This window comes from Podarcis tiliguerta (genome assembly GCF_965153285.1).
Source record: "Podarcis tiliguerta genome assembly, chromosome: 11".
Lineage (NCBI taxonomy): Eukaryota > Metazoa > Chordata > Lepidosauria > Squamata > Lacertidae > Podarcis > Podarcis tiliguerta.
In genome coordinates, this window is record NC_139544.1 from 62,863,061 (window position 1) to 62,883,404 (window position 20,344).

The 20,344-nt window shown below is 49.3% G+C and overlaps 1 protein-coding gene across 9 annotated transcripts in view; it reads left to right on the forward strand.

Annotated features, from left to right (window-relative positions):
• The window catches only part of UNC13B (unc-13 homolog B), a 154,343-nt gene that overhangs the window by 73,773 nt on the left and 60,226 nt on the right, over positions 1-20,344 (forward strand). For 7 of the 9 annotated variants that reach the window (XM_083402609.1, XM_083402606.1, XM_083402607.1 and 4 more), the window contains one exon: positions 17,424-17,470. In XM_083402609.1, the coding sequence (XP_083258735.1) occupies positions 17,424-17,470 (47 nt within the window). Of the gene's footprint in view, positions 1-55; positions 261-7,764; positions 10,345-14,886; positions 14,910-17,423; positions 17,471-20,344 lie in introns of those variants that run through there. The other 2 variants (XM_083402602.1, XM_083402603.1) reach the window with 1 other exon arrangement.

Here is a 20,344-nt window from a genome sequence, read left to right on the forward strand (position 1 = left end):
GGGTTCCAGGGCAGCTGTGGATTTTTTTGATTTAAAAAGTCTTCCACTTTGCACTTCCTGCCACCTGGATGCTGTGGAGCCCAATGCATTTCTCACCTCGACCCGTGAAAGACCCCACCCCTCGGTGGGGCAGGCGTTGGCTCCCCCGTGCTTCTTCCTTCGGGGAAAGGGAGCTTTCGTGTTCTTTCGCTTTCCTTTGATTTCCCCAAGTTTCTTTTCTGTTTGCATCTCCTTATGCTTTTGTGTGTTTTAGCCGCAAGGTAAGTTCTAAGGCTACAAGCATGAAGTTTGAGGCAGCTCTAAAGAGGTGGGGGGAGATGGACAGCTGTGTGTGTGTGTGTGTGTGTGTGTGTGTGTGTGTGTCTGTCTGAGAGAGAGGTCCTGACCTGCTGGCTTCCCTTAATGCTTAGTAGCCTTCACCTGGAGTATTTTGGCATGCTCTGTCTCTGGGGTTTGTCTTTCATGCTCACAAATCAGAGCGCTTCCTTTTAGGATCGGTAGACTCCTACATGTCAATTGTTTCAACTGGAATTGAGCATCTGAGGGATTCACTGGGTGGGGGGAAGGGCACATGGTTAGGGAGCCTGTTGAATTATTTTGTTCAGCAGTGAGTTCACCAAATTGAAGCACACAAAGCTGCAAATATTTCTGCCCTTGAACTCTTTCCCCTGTCAGGGGCTGGAGACAGGCTAGTGGGTGGCAGAGCAATAAGTGCCGAGTGCCTTGCGATTCCTTCTTCTTCCCTCCTGCCTCATCCGAAATAGAAGCCAGCTCTGTGCTGGGGGTTGTGAGTATCCCTGGCTGGGATTCTGCTTTGCGCGAGAGGCAGAAATAGGAAAAGCTTCTTGTTGCCTCACATAATTGTTGTGTGAAGCCACTTGTGAAGCTGACAAGGTAGAACAAGAGACAGAGAGTCGCTCCTCAGGGAGGAATGTGAGTGCTGAAATTCACTGTTGTTTGACGTCTTGCTTTGCCATTCTAAGTCCCAGGCTGGGCACTTGGGTCCCGGTTTTGCAGAAGCCCCATTTGCCAGGCCCTGGAGTTTAACTGGGAGTGAAAAAAGGCAGCCTTCCTCACAGGGCTGCACATTGCTGCCCCTGTTAGAATCCCATGTTAGCGATGACCCACAGTCTTGGAAAGGGGCGTGAACTTTCACAGCCGGCTGCCTGGAAATGGCAATCTAGCACAGATTCACCAGAGTTCATTTCTTTTATGGAGATTGTTCAGAAACATAAAATCAATGACACAGGAGGCTTGTAGGTAGTTTGCTTTTCTTTTTGGGTGTCACCAGGGCAGCTTTTAGTGGGCAGCCTCCATTGTCCAAGACATCACTTACCCAAGTTCCCTGTGCAAACAACTGGCATGCTTCAAATTTCCTTGCAGAAGAATCAGAAGGGAAAGAGACCTTCTGAGGAGCCTGGCATGGGCCGCTGCTGGCCTGCAGCTCTCCCAGGGGCGCTGGCGTCACCCTTGGATACAGAAGCTGCCCTGCCTCTTGCCGCTTCATGTCTGCCTGGCTGAAAACCTGCTTTGAATCCTCGTGCGGAGCAGAGACAAAATACCTCGCCGTGCTGTCAGAAACCAAACTTCATTCTCGCCAACAAGAAACATGTTTCTTAGCATATAGATCAAATAGTGGCCAATCCACTGTCCCCCTTGGGCATCTGTGCCCCCAGTTTTGTTTTCCCCCAGAAGACTTTCCAAGCACATTTCAAGTGTTTGCACTTTTCACTCAGTTGGTCAAATGTCTTCTGAATCTCGCCTTTTTCTGGCTGCAGTGTATCTGCTATTCCTTGAACTATGGAGAATGTCACTGGGATTTTCATACCTTGTTCCTAAGAGTAGGTTTCCGTATCTGTTGACTTTTGCTTCTAGATTGTTTAAAGAGTAGGCTAGTCTACGTAGGCTTACTTTCGCTTACCCTTTCGCTTACTTACCTTTCTGAAGGAAAATTGTCACCTGCCAATTGTTGAAATGCTTCTAACGTTAACTAAAATTAATGGGTGCCTCAGTTTTGTTCATAGAGCTTATCTTGATGAGGCATTAATGATAAGCTTTCTTAGCAAGTAGGAGAATGGGAAGGTCTTTCAAGGTGGCTTCTCTCCCTTCCGTAGGAGGAAGCGGTTAGGATGACAGAGCCTTGTAGCAATCAGCACTGGTTACTCAAGGCTGAGTGACTTGACAAGTTCTATCACTGGCTTTTTGTACCAATCAGTTTGTGTTCTGTTCTTGTCATTCATCCCCCAGAAAGCTTTGTTGCTTTCTGCCACATGTGTCCCCTCTGACTGCCATGTAACTAGGATGTCATGGGACCTGTAGCTTGGCTTGGGATGCCTGAGTCCCTTTACATTCCCAAATGCATTCCTTGGCACAAGAGGCTGTGCCAGTCTGAGCCTCTGCAATGGCTCCCATGAATCTTGTGAGATTGGCAACAAGTGAGATGGCTGTAGCAACCTAGGAGTCAGGCCCATTGAGCTGCCCTGATCGGCAGCTGCACTCCAGGATTTCAGGCAGCTGTAGCAACTCCACATCTGTTTATTTTGCATCCTTCTCTTTGCTTCCCGTTTTCTTCTATAAACATTTTGATCTGAGTCTCTATTCCCTTCTGAGCTTGGTGAGCGACTTGCTAGCGTATGTGCTTGCTCTGGCTGGAGTTTAGAATATTTCCCCTTTGATAAGCGTTCTCATTTGGCTCTCTACCTTCCGAAACGTGATTCATCCAGCCGCGTAGTGCCTGCTTCAGCTCTCGCTGAGATTAGCAGCTTGCTTATTGGCAGATCAGGCTTTAGAAAATAAACAGTTTGGGAAGCAAGCGACGAGGACAGAAACTGTCGTCCTGAAGTGTCATCAAATTGCAATTGCAATCTTTGCTTGCCAGCCTCCAGGGATGATGGAGCCAAGAAAGCAGCATCATCCCGGCACGTTGGCCGGGCCTCGTTTGAAGCAGGCATAGTCCTCCGTTGGCCATAAAAGGTGCCGTGTAAGAATTCCCAGCAAGTGTCAGAATTGCCGCATGTCGAGAAGGGCTGCCATAGCAACCTTTCCTTTGGCACTCAGCTGTGAGTTTTCATTCTCCGGCTTCTGCTGTAGCCTTGCAAGCCTAACCCAAAGCAAGGCGGCCAGGTTTGCCTTGCAGGATTAGGCCCAGGCCCACCCAGCCCACGCTCTCCAAGCCCACGCTCTCCAGGCTTACGAGCCGGGCATGAGAGAGGAGCCCGGAGGCCTCGTTGCTGATCCCTGGCCTCAGGTTCTCCAGAGCGAGATGGCTACCGGAGGCAGATGGAAAACCTACATTAGCCCATCTTCCATGGCTAATAGCTTTGCCCGTGTCTATCAGACAGATTCGTGTCAGCCTTGAGAAAAGCTTCCCCAGCCATTTCCCCACACGGTGTCTTGCGGTGGTGAATTTTGTGTGTGAGTTCTGTGTTGTGCTTCCAATCAGTTTACTTGGGTGATCCTTCGCGTTAGGAGACAAGGAGTGTCTTGCTGTTTAACTCTTCTTGATCGATGTTTCCAACTTGATTGGCTTTCCCAGGAGCTACAATTAGCTATTTCAGCATCTTAATGGCTGCATTATTGCAAGGCAACAGTATCTTTGACTGGATCAGCTTATCTTCAAATGAGTTTTTCTGGGCCCTGAATACCAAAGGAGCATCCTTTATCACCTGAAAGCTGGTTAGCAGACTTGCAAGGCTAGCTAGCTATCATCTCACTTGCTCTTTATTTCCCCATTGTTTCAGTCACCGTAAGAGGCAGATACACATTGTGCAGCCTTCTTGAATGCTATTTTGAGAGTCTACTGGAGGAAGATCTCAGCAGGAGAGAGACTCTTTCCTTGTCCCACCCTTGACGTGCTGCTGCTATCCATCAGCCCCCCACAGGTGGGGTTGGAGATTGGAGTGCTTTTATAAAATCTCCCCTTCTCTCTCCCTTGTTGCTGTGGTGGTTGCTCAGCTGTATGCTGCAACCACAAGATCCAGTTTGATTGCTGCTGAGATGAGTTTAGGACCAGAAGAAATCCTAAGGTCAAATCCTGACACTGCCCTCCATGTTCCCTCCCTACCCACTGTTGGACTGGCAGAGAGCTGAAAGCTATGAATCCCCTCCTCCACCTGCCAGTTCCCAAACTTTGTTGCTTTGGCCACGATTCTCCTTCTCCAAGCTTTTGTGTCCTCCAGGAACACAAATATCCCTGGGGTGTCATAGAATTCCAGACTCAAAAAAGAGTAATTGGTTTGTTGTGATTCCATGATGCCCAGAAGTTTGTGCCCCAGATAGGACCCCCCCCCCAATTTCCCCCATTTTTATTTTTTTATTATTGACAACTTCCCATAGGTTCCCTGCTGTGATACCATGCTGCCAAGAGGTGGGTTTTTTTTGTAGCTCCCCAAGACCTGCCCCCATGTGCCCTTTTGAAAGATGCCCACAATGTGCTCTGCCCCTCCCCCTTTGATATGCTACCCCCAGAGGGCCAATTTGGCTCTCGGCCTGCACACAATTTAGCCACCCAGATACAGAGCATGTGATGGCACCCAAAGGGGCTGCACCTTGTTTTCCCTTGTGCTCCCTGCTAGGTCTCTGCCACCTCCTTTGCAGCAATTCGGGGTTTTGCTTGCCGACTCCCCTGCGGCTCATTAGGAACAATGTGGCTGCTGAATGGTGCCCTCTGCCTGTCAGGCCAGCTTTGAATAGCAGGGGCTTGTAGGCTTGTGGGGTGCCCCTCTTGTGGGGTGCCCCACAGCTAAGGAGTCACCTTTCTCTGCTGACTGCAAAGCATAAACATGAAAAAATAAAATATTTCCTTTCTGGGACTGATCTTAGTGCTTTTAACAACTTAGAATGTTTTTATTGCATATTTTCATAAACTGCTTATCCAGCCTGAGCTTCTGGGGATAAGCTTTTTTTTTGCACCCCTTCCCATTATGGTCCTTAACGGTTTCAGTGGAAGTTGCAAGCCCAGCAAACTTCAAACAAGGTTTCTGGCGATAAATGCCTCTCTTCCTGCCCCCCCCCCACTCCCAAAGCAGTGCATCTCTTCTTAGGGGATTGTTCCTGTACTTGGGTTGAGGTGTGAAACTTCACCTGGGGTGCAGCCATCTTTTGGTAAAGACCCCTCTTCCTTTTTCCAATGCCTGCATCTCCAGGCCTGCCCCCTCTGCTCCAATGTGCTTAGTCACTTAGAGATAGTTAGTGTTCTTTGACACTGGAAATGAATGGCTGTTTACTCTGTGGGCTGAAACGGTGGGACCGTCATTGATGTGCCCTCAGAAGAAACGAGATTTTGCAGGGCAATGCCGTTCGCCCTCAAGAGAACGCACAAGTAGCAGGCCAATCCTTCAGACATGTCCCAAACAGTCTAGCGCCTTTTTCTCTTAAACAAAATTGAAGCTTTTTCCATCAGAAAAAAAGTTGCCTTCTTAATTATTAAGATTTCCGCCCCAGCCTTCCAGTCCGTAGTCAGAAAAGTAAGCAGAAAAAGTAAGCAGAAAAGACAGCTTTCAGTAGAACTCAGAAAGAGATGGTGCTTCACACAATACGCTGCTCTGGGATGCTGAATACTGAGCATGGAAAAGCGGGTTTTGTTTCGCTGCTCCAGCAGTTTCTGAATGGAGCTGAGTGTCAGCAGACCCCGCTGTGCTGAGCCAGGTTGGGGGGCTTGCTGGAAGAGAGAGACCCCTTTTTGAGGAGGGTCCTTGAGCATCTGAAGCTGAGGAATGCAAATCCACATAGGAAATACAGCCTGCTTTGGGCAGGGATTAAAGTAGCATAGGAGCCGGAATAATGTTGAAGGGGTGCATTTAAATGCTTATTTAAATACTGTCCCCCAAGCTGTGAGCCACTGTGTGGAGATGAGGCAGTTCTGTGTACTGCTCGGAACTCTCCCTTGACTTTTCAGTTGCCCCAGAGAGAAACCAGCAATCAGGACCTGGTCTCTTGCAACTGGCATTCAGAACCATGTCTATCACCTCCAACTGCAGCGGCAGAGCAGAGCCAGCGTGGCCCATAGCCATCGATCGCTGTCTCCCCCATGAGTTTGTCCCATCCTCTTTTAAAGCCATCTGAGTTGGTGGCCCTCGCTGCCCCCTGTGGCAGGGAGTTCCACAGTCGTCGTTAATAATAATAATATTTATTTATTTATTTATTTATACATACATACATACATATATACATACCCCTCCCATCTGGCTGGGTTTCTCCAGCCACTCTGGGCGGCTTCCAACGGAATATTAAAATACAATCCTCCCCCCAAACTTTTATTTAGCATTTACACCAACAGTTCAGCAGTTACTTAAACTTTTATTTACCTTACAATATTAAGGCATTAAACAGCTACAGTGCAAACAAATGCTATTGGCAACTTGCAAATAAAGAGTTCCGCTGACACCTAAAAGTCACCCCTCAGACGCAGCACAAGGTGGAAGGTGGATTCCCTCTGGATGTTGTAGTCGGAGAGCGTGCGGCCATCTTCCAGCTGCTTCCCGGCAAAGGTCAGCCTCTGCTGGTCAGGGGTATGCCTTCTTGGTCCTGGATCTTAGCTTTCACGGTCTCAGAGGGTTTAACTGGACTTCCTGGCTCTGCTCCGAGCGCCTGTTCCTCTCCTCCTCCTCCTCCTCCAGGACCCTTCAGCACCCACAATTTTACCCCTATTTATTTTTAAGGAACAGCTGCAAATGCTAACTCTCACCAGGTTTATGGTAAATCTTTCTTACCGATGCAAAATAATAGTTACAGAAACTGGCTGAGTTTCTTGCTTACTAGGCCAGTCGCAGTTGGTGTAGAATTATGTAATTGTCCAAGGTTTCAATTCTGTGAAACCTTGCACATTTCTCAGTTGTGAGGAGGTGGCCCAATAAAAATGTCTTCTGTATTGTATACGTCTCTCCTGCCACTAGTGCTCACTAGAGCAACAGCAAGGAAAGAGGCACCTGTCTTCTTCCTAACCACCTAAGTTTTTTTGTGCAATGAAGAGGCATGCAAATTTTGTTAAATTCATAATAAGAAGGGTATTCCTGCCGCCAAGGAGATTGCAATCTAACCTTCAGCATGGGGAGGGGGAGAACGTTCTGTTCACTTGCCTGTATCTTCATCAAGGGATGAGGACTAAGTGGTTGTGCTGAGCCTTCCCTTAACTGATTTTAGGATCTTAGCAGATGACCTTAAAGCTATAAAAAGAAAGCTTCTGTATGCAGGCAAGGCCTTTTCTGTGTGTTCTTTCATCATTTTTCTTCTTGTGAAAATGATAACTGCACACAGACAAATCTGTGCCCCTACAAAGACGTACCTTGAAGCTGGAACTGGCTTGTGCCTGCGCCTCTTAGGGAGCAGGGCAGAGCTGCTGGCTGCATGCCAAGGTGCACTTTAGGCAGGTAATGGATACGCCGGGATATTGTACTTGAGGGGGATAACTAGAGAGGGCTCTGCTGCTAAGACTTCAATTTTGATAAAATTCCGGTCTCTGTGGTGGAAAAGGAAACCATTCTCATAAAGCAAATTTGGGGGAAGGTGAAGGCATCCTTTACTTGTTTCAAGAGTCAGACCTTCCTGCTCACCACTTGGCCCCAGGACCTTCATTCAGTTGGAAGGCTGAAATGGAACAGCAGGTTATACCGGCATGCTTGCAAAAATAGATTTGTCTGCTGCACGGGTGCAATTTTGTTGGATTACGTGGCCCAAGCTAGTGTGTGTGTGTGTGTGTGTATGTGTGCATTGCTTTTTTTCTCCACTGACTCCGATACACAGCGTCTCTGTCCCTTCTCTTGACAGCCGCTTCTGATGAGTCTTAATCCTTGGCTGAGAGAGCCTTGCTGGGCAGGCAGTGAGGGGCACAGGCCTCGGCCGCTTTGTGGCATGATGAGAGGGCGCCAACGCGGCCACTGAGGATGTGCGCCGGCAGAGGCACCCTAAGGCTAGAAGATGACATTGCTTCTGTGCTTAGAACATCTGCTGTGAAACTCCTAACTGGGCAGCCCTCTCAGAAGCAGAAGGCCCTGCTGTTTCTGGAGGAGAAGATGAAGAAGCTTCTGCAAGGGCCAGCGAGTGAGCTCTCCCTGAGCCAGAATCACCACCAGCAGCTTTCCCTCGTGGAAATAGAAACGGACGCCTATGTCTGTGGCGTCAATAGGAAATCCGCCAGCAGTGACTTTTCCGCTGCTCAGGGGAGGAGCCCTGGGACCAGGGAGGCCGGTAAAGGTGGGCTGGACTGGGATGGATACATCGAAGCCCCACGGGCGTTAGTTCCAAGCCAGTGTGACTCAGGGGGTGTCTCTGGCCGCCTGGCCTCAGAGAGCCTTCTGGAGCAAATGGAGAGCCCCGAGGGGCAAGCCGATCTCGCTGCCCTGAGCCTTGGCACCAGCTGGAGGGGAGTTGCCGGGGAAAGAGAAGGGGAAGGGCCCTGCCCTCCAAGCAAGCCCCTCGCCTACACTCCCTGCAGCCCTGGGCCCAGAGACCGCTCTGCCGATGTCATTGAGTACATCGTGAAAGAGCTCCAAGGGATAAGTCGCATCCAGACCGAGATTGCTGAGCTCCAGCAGCACCTCACCTTGATTAAGGGCTCTGTGGACGAAGTCTCCAGCTGCGTGGACACTGTTCTGAGCGAGATTGAGGGCCTGCAGAGCAGCTCTGGCCCCACCAGCAAAAACTCCCCATTGCCAAAGGCCAAGGCCAGGGAGCCCTTTCTGGGAGGGCCCATCAGAGAGCCAGTGTTGTATTTTTATGGCATCCCAGAGCAGGAGGGGGAGAACACCAAGGAGCTAGTCCACCGTTTCTTGTCTGAGTACCACTGTTTCAATGGCATTCAGCGTAGCAAGTACATCAAGGATGCTTACAGATCTGGTGCAGCAACAGGCAAGCAGCTGGCCCCACGACCCGCCGTTGTAAAGCTTGCTAATGCTGAGCAGCGAGACTTCATTCTCCAGAAATCGATTCTTTTGCAAAGTGCAGGAGTTACCATTATGGCCAGTGGTGAGCAAAGCCAGCAGAATGGCCAGGTGGGTCCTGGGGCACAGCTGGGCACCTTGCCCTCGCCAGGCCAGAGTGGGAACCACTGGGGCTCCCTGCACATTCGTGGGGAAGTGGTCAGGACGGACGGAGATGGGCAGCTCCAAGTGGACTCTTGCCAGGCTCAGCAGGAAAAGGCTTGCCAAGAGGTTCACCGCCGCGTAGGGGAGAGGCTTAACTTTCAACCGAAATCCACCCTACCTAGGAAGAGCAACTTAATTGCTGAACTTGAAGAAAAAGTGGGGAGAGTTGTGCAAATAATGGGCAGTAGTGAGCAGACTTTGCACAAAAGCAGCTCTTCCGGTGGAGTTCTTGATGCGTCCCACAAGAAGCTGGAAGGCCCTGGGCATGAGAACAAAGGCAGGGATCCCTTGCCATCCCCGGAGTGCTTGGGCAAGGTGCCCGCCTTGTGTGAGGGAGGAGGGGGACGTGCTTCAGATGCTGAAAATGCCACCAAGGGCAGCTCCTCTCCTGTGGAAGAGGACCAAGCAGGAGGGCTGACTCCAGGGGAAAGCGAGACGGATTGTGATGCCACCACGCTGGAGTTTCTCAGTCCTGAGCAAGTCAGTCTCCTGGAGGAGGCACCGGTGGCCATGACCACTCCCGGCTGTGATGGCGCTCTGCGCAAATTGGTTGACAGCAGTGAGACGCTCAAAGACATGATCCAGATTGACCTGAACGAGCAAGACCCAACTGATCAGGTCTTCAGGGATGTCCTAGAAAATTCCCAGTACTTCCTTGAGCACTCTCGGGACAGCATTGATCTCGTGGACATGAGGTTTTACACTAACAAACTGGGCAAAGCACTGAATCACTTCCGGTCTGCGCTGCAGGTGGTGTTCCACAAACTGGAGACTGGGGACCCAGAAGTCCTCCTTGAAGGGGAAAAGAGCTTCCATATGAACAATGAGCCAGCTCCTGCCCTTCGTAGCCCAAGTGTGCATGGCAGCTTGGATACCTTTGCTGAAACTCCCCCTAGTCAGTCTTCTGAGAGCCAGGCTAACACGACTGTGAGCAGTGACAGTGTGGGCCTGATGCAGAGGGCTCTTCCCAGTGCTTCATTGCCTCTTGACGAAGCTCCAGTCCCCGACCTGGTGCCCCCTCTAGATTCTGAGAGCTGTGTGGAGCAGCCCCTTCCCTCTGGAGAGGCCCAGCAGGATCCTGCGCAGCCCAGCGGGTGCCGACCTATGAGCCTCGAGAAGGTGTGTGCCGAGACCATCTACCTGAACAAGTGCATCAACAACTTCAAGAATGTCCTGAGGGAAAAGAGGCAGATGCGTCGGAGGCTCTTGAAGGAACTGGCCCAGGAGGCAAGCTGGACTTCCTCGGCTGAAGAGATTCATTCAGGTACTCCCAAAGTTCTTGAGATTTGCTGGTGAAATGCTTGCTCATTTTTTGTCAGAAAGTTTAGCAGCTGCAGGCAGAATGATTAAATAGAAATGGTTTATTGAAGTTTGGTCAGCGATAGCAGATGATAAGAGCCAAAGACAAAAGCTGCCCTATCTCTGCACCCTTAACAAATGCAAAAAAAACCCCCAAAACAAACCCAGTTTCTGGAGGTCTGCCAAATGATTTGTGGTGTTCTATCTCCAAGGAAGCAGGCATTGACTTCAGATCTGCTTCTTGGCAAACTGAAAGCATGTTGGGAAAGTGTTTCTAATACCATTAACCTGCTTAGGGGATCCACTTGGAAGCATGAGCTTTTCCATGTCTCTTTACTTTCACAGGAAATATTGAACCAGGAGCCATTTCCCATATAAATTTGCCAGGAAGCTGAAATCTGCTGGGAGATATCGCCTGAAATGTTTAAATAACCACCCCCAACAAAGAGCTCCATTAGAGCACTCTTTCCCTCCATGTAATAATGCCCCTTGAGAAATCCACATAAGAGGTGTTCTGTTGGAGTGCAGAATTCATGTGGATCGTACCCTCCATTATGTTTGTCATGTGCCTTATATCAAGAGCCCTCTTCTGTGGAGTTTACATTGAGGACTGTTCAGATGATAATCAGTTGTGGGGTCCATGTGAGCTGCTTCCTAGCGATTGTAGGCACTTGAGATTCCAATTGGGTTAGGCTTCGTGTTTTATCTTTGCGGGTTTGTGAAAATCAAACTTCAGAACAGTGGAGCTTGACTTTAGGTAGCAATAAGGAGACTTGAAGGAGAGCAAAGGGGAAGAGCAGAAGCAAAATTCACCAGAAGTGTCACCCAGCGAGATTCAGGGAGCTGCTTTGGTCCTTATGTACTACTGAGCTGCAAAAGGACCATGTCTTGGGGGTGGGGGGGGGCACCACCTGCTCACTCGCTAAAATAAGCAAAAGATTTGCATATATTTGAAATTGCACCTCTGCAGTTGACCCTTGGGTATAGTGGCAAAGGCGCTTTCAGTTTCCCCCTAAGGAATGCCCCACCTGATTCCAGCCTCTCATGTGTGATGCATGTTTCCTGAAATTGCGCCCAAGTGGGCCCACAGTAGCTCCCTCCACCACACTGGACAGCAGCGCCTGCCTCCAAGGATAAAGATGAGGCTCTCTCCCCCCTCCTTCTGCTGCTGTGTGCAGTATACAAAGACTGAACATCATGCCTAGGACAGTTTGACACATTGCCCTGTGTGGGAGAATGACTTCTCTCAGAACCCTGCAGTCCATGCGCCCAGGCCAGAACCACAATGGCTTCCCACAGCGGCAACATCAAGTCATAGTATACTCTGCATGCGCATCTCCCACATTTATGGGGCATGCCACATGTACACATGGAAGGCACTCAGTGCTTCTGCAGTGTATGAAAGCTCTTGATGGCGGGATGACAGCAACTCCCACTTTCCAAGAGAAGCCTCAGGTCTTCCCCCCCATACTTCATCTTTCTCTGCTTAAAGCGGTTTTCCAAATACTTTTAACGTGTTCTGTCATAGCTATGCTTTGGAGGGAAGAACCCCATGTTGAACAAGTGTTGGGCTTGGGAGAGCTGAGCTCTCATCCTTGCTCACTCACAGGCTGAAGGCTGCTTCACACGTTAGGGGAACAACCACTTCCCTGATGTGCACTTTCCTTTGATGCTTGCAGGCGAGATGCATGCAAGGAAGACGTGGGAAACTTGCAGGAGCTGTGATTGGCTGCAATTCCCACTCTGGGCAGGCTGAAACCTCTTGCCATTTGATTTCTGCCCTTCTAAAACGGGGTTGTGGGGGATTTCCTCCTCTGCAGGACTAAAGGGAAGCAGCACGGCACTTTCAACACTTTAAATGATTTTCATAAATCATGGGTCGTAAAATTCTCTAGCAGAGTTATGGATAGTGCAGAAGGTTTGAGGCTGTAATGAGCTCAATATTACTATGGAAGTAGTGGTTTTTATGAGGCAAGGATCCCGCCACAAAGTGGTCCCAGGTAATGATAATTCTAGTAAATTAATATGCCCTAGCCCTCCATCCTGTGGCCTAGAAAATTTATTCCAAGTCTTTATAAAATCAGCTTATTAGGGTTGGAGGCAGAGAAGTTGTTTCTGCTGAGGGCTGGCAAAAGTTTGGAGCATTTGCCATCTTCCTTCATAAGAAACCTTGATCTTACTCAGAATAGCTGGTTTCTAAGTAGAGACAGTTTCTGACTGCAAACCACATTAGCCTTTTGTGTTCAGGTAACAATTAAGAACAACCATGGAAGCCCTTGGAAATAAGTGGCTGACATTGTGGTGCCATTGGGGAGCTTGTGACAAACTATTCATTTTCCTAATTTCTTGTTCTGTTGATTTGACAACAAATATTTACCAAAATTGAAATGGGAACAGTTGCTAAAATCTGCCCGCAATTTACTGCTAGATTTTTCAAGTAATGCTTCAGTTCTCTTTAGAAAACAGATGGGAGAAGGATTCATTTCTCCTCCACCTGTTAAATCACTGCTCATGTGTGTTCCTTTTGTGCATGTTTTCATTAGGGAATGGAAGATTTAGACTCTGAAACAGGAGAGAGAGAGAGAGAGAGAGAGAGAGAGAGAGAGAGAGAATGGGGCAAAGGTGGGCCTGATGTTTCAGACTCCTAGGTCCCCAATTCTTTCTTTGCTCTTTTATGCCCAGGAAAACTAGATGACGTTTACTAAGAAAATGCGCTTTTGTTGTAATGAAGAAGCTTGATTCAGAGCATACCCTGTCAGGTATTTTCTTTGGGACAGTTTCAGATGAACTTCTGAGGTGATGGTTGGCTGTGTTTCTGGTATGTCAGCTCTTTGTTTGAAAATTAGATTCTTCTGGCATGGGGCTCTCTCTCTAGGCATAATCCTAACCCCCTTCCCAATTTTATTTCAGTTTTTGAAAGCCAAGGGTCATCTACCTTTTGGACAATAACTGCCACATGGGCTACCCCCCCCCCCGCTATTAAAATTAGTATCCATGCAACTTTCTTAAAAGTAAAAAGCCATATTCTACCGCATGATGCATGCACACTCAAGTTATGGTCTAATCTCAAATAAAATCAGATTGAACATGCCACACTGGATTTGGGCTTCTGGGGCCCTTTGATCTATATCAGGTTTTGGGGGAGGGAAGCTGAGTAGCTGTGAGATACTGAGATGGTGCTGTCCAAGGTGCTGAACTGAGGGCTTTGCCTACTGAGCTGCCAGTAGCACTCATCCAGACTTCATTTTGCACCACACTTTCCAGGCAAAGGTCCATGCTTTAAACTCCATGTTCAAGCAGTTTGTTTGTTTGTTTGTTTTGTCCTGGCGCCTCCCTGATAAAAACCCGCATTTTACTGCTGAATCGGAGCAAATAGCAACCTGTGGGGGACCCAATTGTGTTTGCTTCATTCAGTGGTAAAAGGTGGGCTCTACCTGTGAAAGCAGCAGGGAAGAGAAAGCGAAACTGCTCAGACGTGGAGCTTTAAAGTGCAGACCTGGGCCCAGAAACGCAGCGCAGAAGGAAGCCTGAGCCTTAAGAGTGCGTCATGTGGGGAGGCAGGGAGAGAGAGAAAGACACCCCCCCCCGCCGCCTGTGCCACTCATTGGCCTTTCATTGGACTGCTTGGTGTAACAAATGTTCCAAGCACCACTAATAACCTCCCTGACATTTTTTTATACACGAGGTGGAGTGTTTTGAATTGAAGGGTTTGCTAAAAAGCTGTATGCATATCCATTCCCCTGCTAGCTTGCTTGTCCTAAGGGACAAAGCTTCGCAGAACTTTTTTTTTTTAAAAAAATTGTTTAGAGAAAGCTTCAATAGCGTTTGATGGAATTGTTATTTCGATGTGATAAATCAGTGTGTGGTGTTTTATCCAACCTTCTTTGTTAAAAGTACTAGCTTCTGGGACAGTGCTGCAGTTTTGTAACAGAAGTATTTGGCATTTCCCTTCCTTATGGAACAAAACGTTATCTGAATGTTGCGTCACCACAGCTTCCCTGGACCCTTTTGCCCCAGGCTCAAAGCCAGCCTCCTCTCAGGATCCCTGGAGCTTTGTTAAGCATCATTAAGGAGAGGGGACATGACTTCTTAAGTGAGTCAAGATTTTTTTAGGTGCCTAGTACTGTTGTGGATTTTGAGGCAGGTGTGACTATGCTATGCTAATTAAAAGGTTTACTTGTAATTAAGATTCTATGCCCACAGTGTGTTGTTGATGCTAAGAAGAAAATGAAATCTGAGTGTTTTATTGAAACTGCAACAGAAATTCATTTTTAAAACATAACCACCCCAACCTTCCAGCACCTTCAGTGTACAAAGCTGAGCCTATGTTTTTCAAGCTAAATGGACCTTTCCTACTAGGGATTTGGGGGGTGGTACAGAACTTTTATATCTCTGCACTGCTTTGCTTCATTTTCCAAACTTGGTCAACAGCATAATTTTTCCGTGTTAACTGTGTGACTCTCCTCTCCTCTCCTTTGTGTTCCCCCCACCCCTTTCTCCTTTGCAGAAGGAAGTAGAGGAGAACTTCAGGTTATATACCGTTCATTCTAACCAGTGTGTCTCCTACTTTTGACACTCCAGTGTGTTATTTGTGCATGCCCTGTTGAATTGTCACTTGGCTGTTTGGCTGACCCCCCCCCCCCCCCGCCACGTCTCTTGGCAAGTTCAGCATGCGACAGTCTTGGGAGGAATTCCTGATCTTGTGTATGAACTGAGAGGAGTCTGTTCAGTGCAGGTAGCTTTTATAAAGGAAGAAAACATTCCTACTTAACACCTTGTTGATGTTGCAAATCCATGTCTGCGCTGCATACGCAGTTCTTCCCAGTCCCAGCAGAGGATAAATGTACTGTGTGCCATGGGAAGGTTACCTGGAGTGTGTGTGTGTGTATCTGTGGGTCACAGAGGCTCAACTTTTACCTCTTGGGCAGCAGTACTTAAAATATAAATATTATTTTGTGTTTGTCACTTTGGCAGAGGACTTGCCACTAATTCTAAGGATTGGCAGAGCCATAATTCCTTCTGGTGCTTCTGGGCAAAATTGTTTTGTGTTTCTTGGAAGCACTGTGCAAACTCATGGGCTGAAACGGTCTTTAGGGGTCTGCAGGCTACAAGCAACAAGGGCTTTATCCTTGTGCTACCTTGAACTCAAAAGACTCATTGTCTATTTGTAGCCATTTTATTCAGAAGTCAGACAACAGAGGGATGAAGCCCAAGAGCAACGTTCTGTAAAAAGCAAAGCAGGTTTCTAATTCAGGTTTGTCTACATGTTTCTTAGCGAGATCATGCATTTGACTTTTTGGTTTAAGATTTGATAGCCTCCATACACAGTTTCCAGGGTGAGAAGGCTGTGTATCCAGAGGCCTTTGCTTATGTTTGCCTAAATAGTGCTTCCCCAAGTGGGCTTGTTTCATTTGACTGCCGATCCGGACTCCAAATACATGTTCTGTCGCTTTAATCTGACTGCATCCTTGCACAAAGCCAGCAGACTTAAGCCCAGGCACCTCAGAGGAGACCTGCAGCTGGATCAGACCCAAGGTCTGTCTGGGCCACCATCCTGTTCTTGCAGATGCCTACAGCTAGTTCAGAAGCACGACAGGAGTGAGCCAGCACTTGTGCTGCCCTTCTCGTGTGTCACAGGAGTGAGTCAAAGTGGCCACGTCATCTCTGCTAGCGCTGGCGCCGTGCCTTCACATGAGTGGATTTCTTGAATGCCACATGATTGATCTGTGACTTGCTCGGCGCAGGCAGCTTTCCTGTTGATTCCTCCACCTTTGCTCTTGTAGGAATTCCTCTGAGAGGCAGTCCTGGGCAGCTGCAGGTTCCCAGGGAGGCGTCTGGGTGGAAAGTGCTCTCCTCTGAGACAAAGGGCTGCTTAGCCTGGCCAGAGAAAGTGTTACTGGGGAAATGAAGCTCCTCTTATCTCCTTTGTCCATGAACTCCTGAACTCCTCATTCAAAGGGCAGTTAGATTGCCTTCCTTGGCACAGTTAGCATAAACTTGGCAGTTGGCTACTGAGGAGGCCAAGAACAAGGTATCAATTGACCAAAAGGGGCTCCTCCTTTCACCTTTCACTGTTTGTTTGCCTGCTTCCTCTGCTCGGCTGCCCTGGTTCCAACAGTGGACCTTAGAATAAGTGGCTTCCTATTGAAGTAGCCTGCCTCCTCTTGGTGCTCATTCTGGGGCTCATCCTGGTGGCAGCTTCCTGCACAGACTGTGGGGCCTTGGAAACCAGCCATGGAGGTGGCAGAGCCCTCTCTCTCGCCCTCTCTTCAGGCTGGGGAATTTGAGCAGACATCCCCTCTCCTGGAAGTGGATGCTGCTGCCTGGATGAGCCTTTTGTTCCCTTGTGCTCTCTAGGCAAGGATGGCTGCTGTTCAGGAATTTGTCTAGCATGTATTTGTTCTTCCAGGAAACAGGCTGCTACTAAATGGTTGTTGCTGCTGCTGCTGCTGCTGCAGCTCCTTGGTAGTGCAGGTGCCAGGAACAGCTGGCAGGCTCCTCTGGCACCTCACAGAAGCTCCCCCCCCCCCCCGGCTGTTTCCTGGCTTCGGGATTGAAAAGCAGTGTGAGACCAGGCACTTTTTTCTGGTTTCAGAGGGTCCAAAGGGAAGGCAGATGCATGACTCAGTTCTGGTGTCCATAGCCTTACGTCTGTTTGTTCTGTGCTCTCAATAAATAAGTATTTTGAAAATGTTCTCGGCAACATTAGGACTTCACAGATTCAAATCAAACTCGTAGGATCTGCTCTTGCCAAACTCTTGGGTGTGTTTTTTAAAAGAAATGTTTGTGGGTTGATTCCCCCTCAAAAGCACATTGCACTGAACAGGCTCTTTTGGCCCCTATCCTGTGTGCCTCCGTGTCCACACCACTGGGCAGCACAGCCTCCCTGCCGTCCTCTGAGGTGCTAATGAACAGAAGCGCTTTGTGTGCATTTTCGTGCATGAAACGTCCTCCCTGATTTTGCAGCTGGCTTGAACTTTGCTCAGCACAATTAATTCTTCTCTCTTTCTCTCTCCTTCTCTCTCTCTTAAAAAAACATTTAAGGGTCCGGATGATGGCGATCCGTCCAAGTCACCGTGGTTCAAAGGAGGGTAAGTGGCCTTTGACAACTTCTGTTTTTATATTGTAAATTGCCCTGTGATCCTTGGATGAAGGGCAGTATAGTAATTTAATAAGTAATAATGGCACACAAGCCTCTCAGAGTCTCCATGCTAGTGCAAGAGCTTCAATTACTCAGGGAGGGAGGCAGACACTAAGTTAGATCATTTCAGGGGGTCTGCTCTGAGCAAAAGTTAGCCCCACCCCAAACTCTTAGCTCCGCTGCACCCTCCCCCCCCTCTGGCTGGTTCTCCCCCTGTCTGGTACTGCTCCCAGAGCTCCCTGCCACCAAGCCCCTCTCTGAGCCTCACACCCCCTTGCTTGCAGCCCCTCAAAGCTGCAAACCCAGCCCAAGCCCACTATGTCCTACCTATGTAGCTGAGTCCCCTGAGCACTGCAGGCGGCCTGCAGGTTGCTCCCTGAGCCATGCAGCTGAACCCCCCCCCCCCCAATCCTTGAGGTTCCCAGCAGTACTGGTGGGAGCCTGGCCCCCTTTGCTTTTCTCAGGCTGCATAGAGGCCGTTCCTTTCAGAAGTACCCCAAGAGAGACCTGTGCACTGCGTGAGAAAGTCCTTTCTCATCTCCTCCCCCCCCCCCTTGTGCCAAGAGGACAGCCTCTTCCTTGAGTCCCTGAGTTACGGAAGACTCCTTTCCTCCCAGCGCATGGCGAGAGGCAAGAGAGGGCTTCGCCCACCATAGACTGCTTATAGGGATTATCGCTTCCGTGAAGGAAATGTGGCAAAATAATGTTCCTGTGCACACAACCACTTGTCGAGGTTGTGGCTGCATTGGGAAATGAGGGCAGGTGTGAACTCCCTTGGAGTTGGAGGGCAGGCCAGGGCAGGGACGGTGGTGAGCCCTACTTGTGCCTCTTCCGGCTGCAGCCCCACCAGCTTCTCTCTTAAGGGGCTGGCCTGGAGCTTCTCGCCTGCCCTTCTGAGGGCACCTTCTCCCCACCTTCTGAGGGCAGCCGGTGAAGTGGGTGTGATCTCCCCCCTCCTCCTGGGTGTCTCTGCACCTGCTCTTGCTGCCTTCCCCCATTAGGAACTGAAGGCTTGCCAGGAGAAAGACGGGAAGGCACCATTTTACATGCTGTTTGATTTTAAATGTGTTCATGTGTTTGATGAGAGCCATATGGCTTTGATCTGTAATATTTGAATTCTGCTCCCTCCGAGGGCTGGTGTGCTGCTGCAGCCTGCGGGACTGAGCAGGGGGGCACTGGAAGCTCCACCCCGAAACGTCTGCCTGAGACTGACGTGCCTCTCTCCCTGCATATAAATCAGGTTTCCAAACAATGAATTAGGCAAAACTAATCAAACATGAAATTAAACGAGGGAAGGCTTTAATTTCAGTGAGCCTCTTTCCCAAGCTGGCTTCTCTCTTTCGTCTCCTCCTGCCACACCCGCAGATGTGCTGAGCTGCTTAGCAACTCCCCCTGTGCTGGGAGGTTTGTGGGCCATCGCCCCAGAGGCGGCAAGGGAACTGTTTTTGTTTCTTCGAGTGTGCGAAGCGCCTCCTCACATGAGCTGCTTGTGAAATGCACAGACTCAGCTGCCTTGAAAGAGGGGCAGATGTACCCCAGCATGCTTCACTCCAGCCGTGCCAGCTGTAACTAGGGGAAAACTCAAAAGCCCCCCATCCTCCCCTGGCTGAACGGAAGCATCAGCCAGCCCTGGGCAGTGGCTGGGCAGTTATCCTGGCCAAAGGTGTGCCTTGCGGGAGGCAGTGTCATTGAGGGTCATGGAACACCCTCCCACCAGATGTCAAAGAGAACAGCAACTACCAGACTTTTAGAAGACATCTGAAGGCAGCCCTGTTTAGGGAAGCTTTTAATGTTTGATGCATTACGGTATTTTAATATTTGGTTGGAAGCTGCCCAGAGTGGCTGGGGAAGCCTAGCTAGTTGGGCAGGGTATAAATAATAAATTATTATTACTGTATTATTATGGTGCCTTGGAGAAGAGGCTGCAGGGAAGTTGTCAGACAGAGAGTTGAAGCTGAGGCTCCATGCTTGCCTGAGCCGCTACCACCTCCTGTCTTTAGCAAGAGACCAACCTTTTTTTCCTGGGGCCGCTTGCACTAACTTGCTAGTGTGAACTGGCTCCCTGAGGCACCTTCTCTGGCTTTCTGCTTAACCTGTTGCCATCATAGATGGAGAAATGGAGCCTTTGGGGTGTGGACACATGATCCCAAAGGCCGCTAGCCTGGGCACTTCTCTCTTCCATTGTCCCTCTGCAGAACCCCATAAGTCTGGGCCCCATAAGCTTTGCCATGGCCTCCTTCTCTACCCCCCCTCCCATTCTGTAAAAACTCTTGAGCAAATGGAAATCGAAGCAAAGGGCAGGAAGGCAGGAGCAAGGCAGGGCGGCTGGAGAGGGAAAGAGGAGCCGGGGTCATGGAGACTGGAGGACGTCCAGCTTGAGGGGAGATGAGGAAGGAAGCCTTGGGGGCGCTGGATCTAGGGGAAATGGGCTGTGCTGAGTGGAGGGCAGTATTGTGCCCCGAATCCTGTCTCCCTTCTGGGTGAAGGCTTCCTGGCTTGGGTCTGAGGCTCCTTTTCCATGCTGCCTTTGCAGAGATAATTAGCCGTGTGCTTGGTGCGCACAAGCCAATTATCCCCATCCGCTCGTCTCTAACTTTGCCACTCACGTTTTTCCAAGCGTCTGTGCGCATCAGCGTGACAAGGTATTATCAAAGCTGACAAGCGTTCTCCTGAGGGCAATAGACTTCCAGCACAGTGCAGATAACACACTCCCCGGAGTTATTCAATGTGAAATATATGTAACTTAGTACAGCAATATTTAAAGTTTCGCTGACAGCTTCACTCGTGTGTTATTGTTCACCTGCAGCGCAACAGGGAGGCAGCA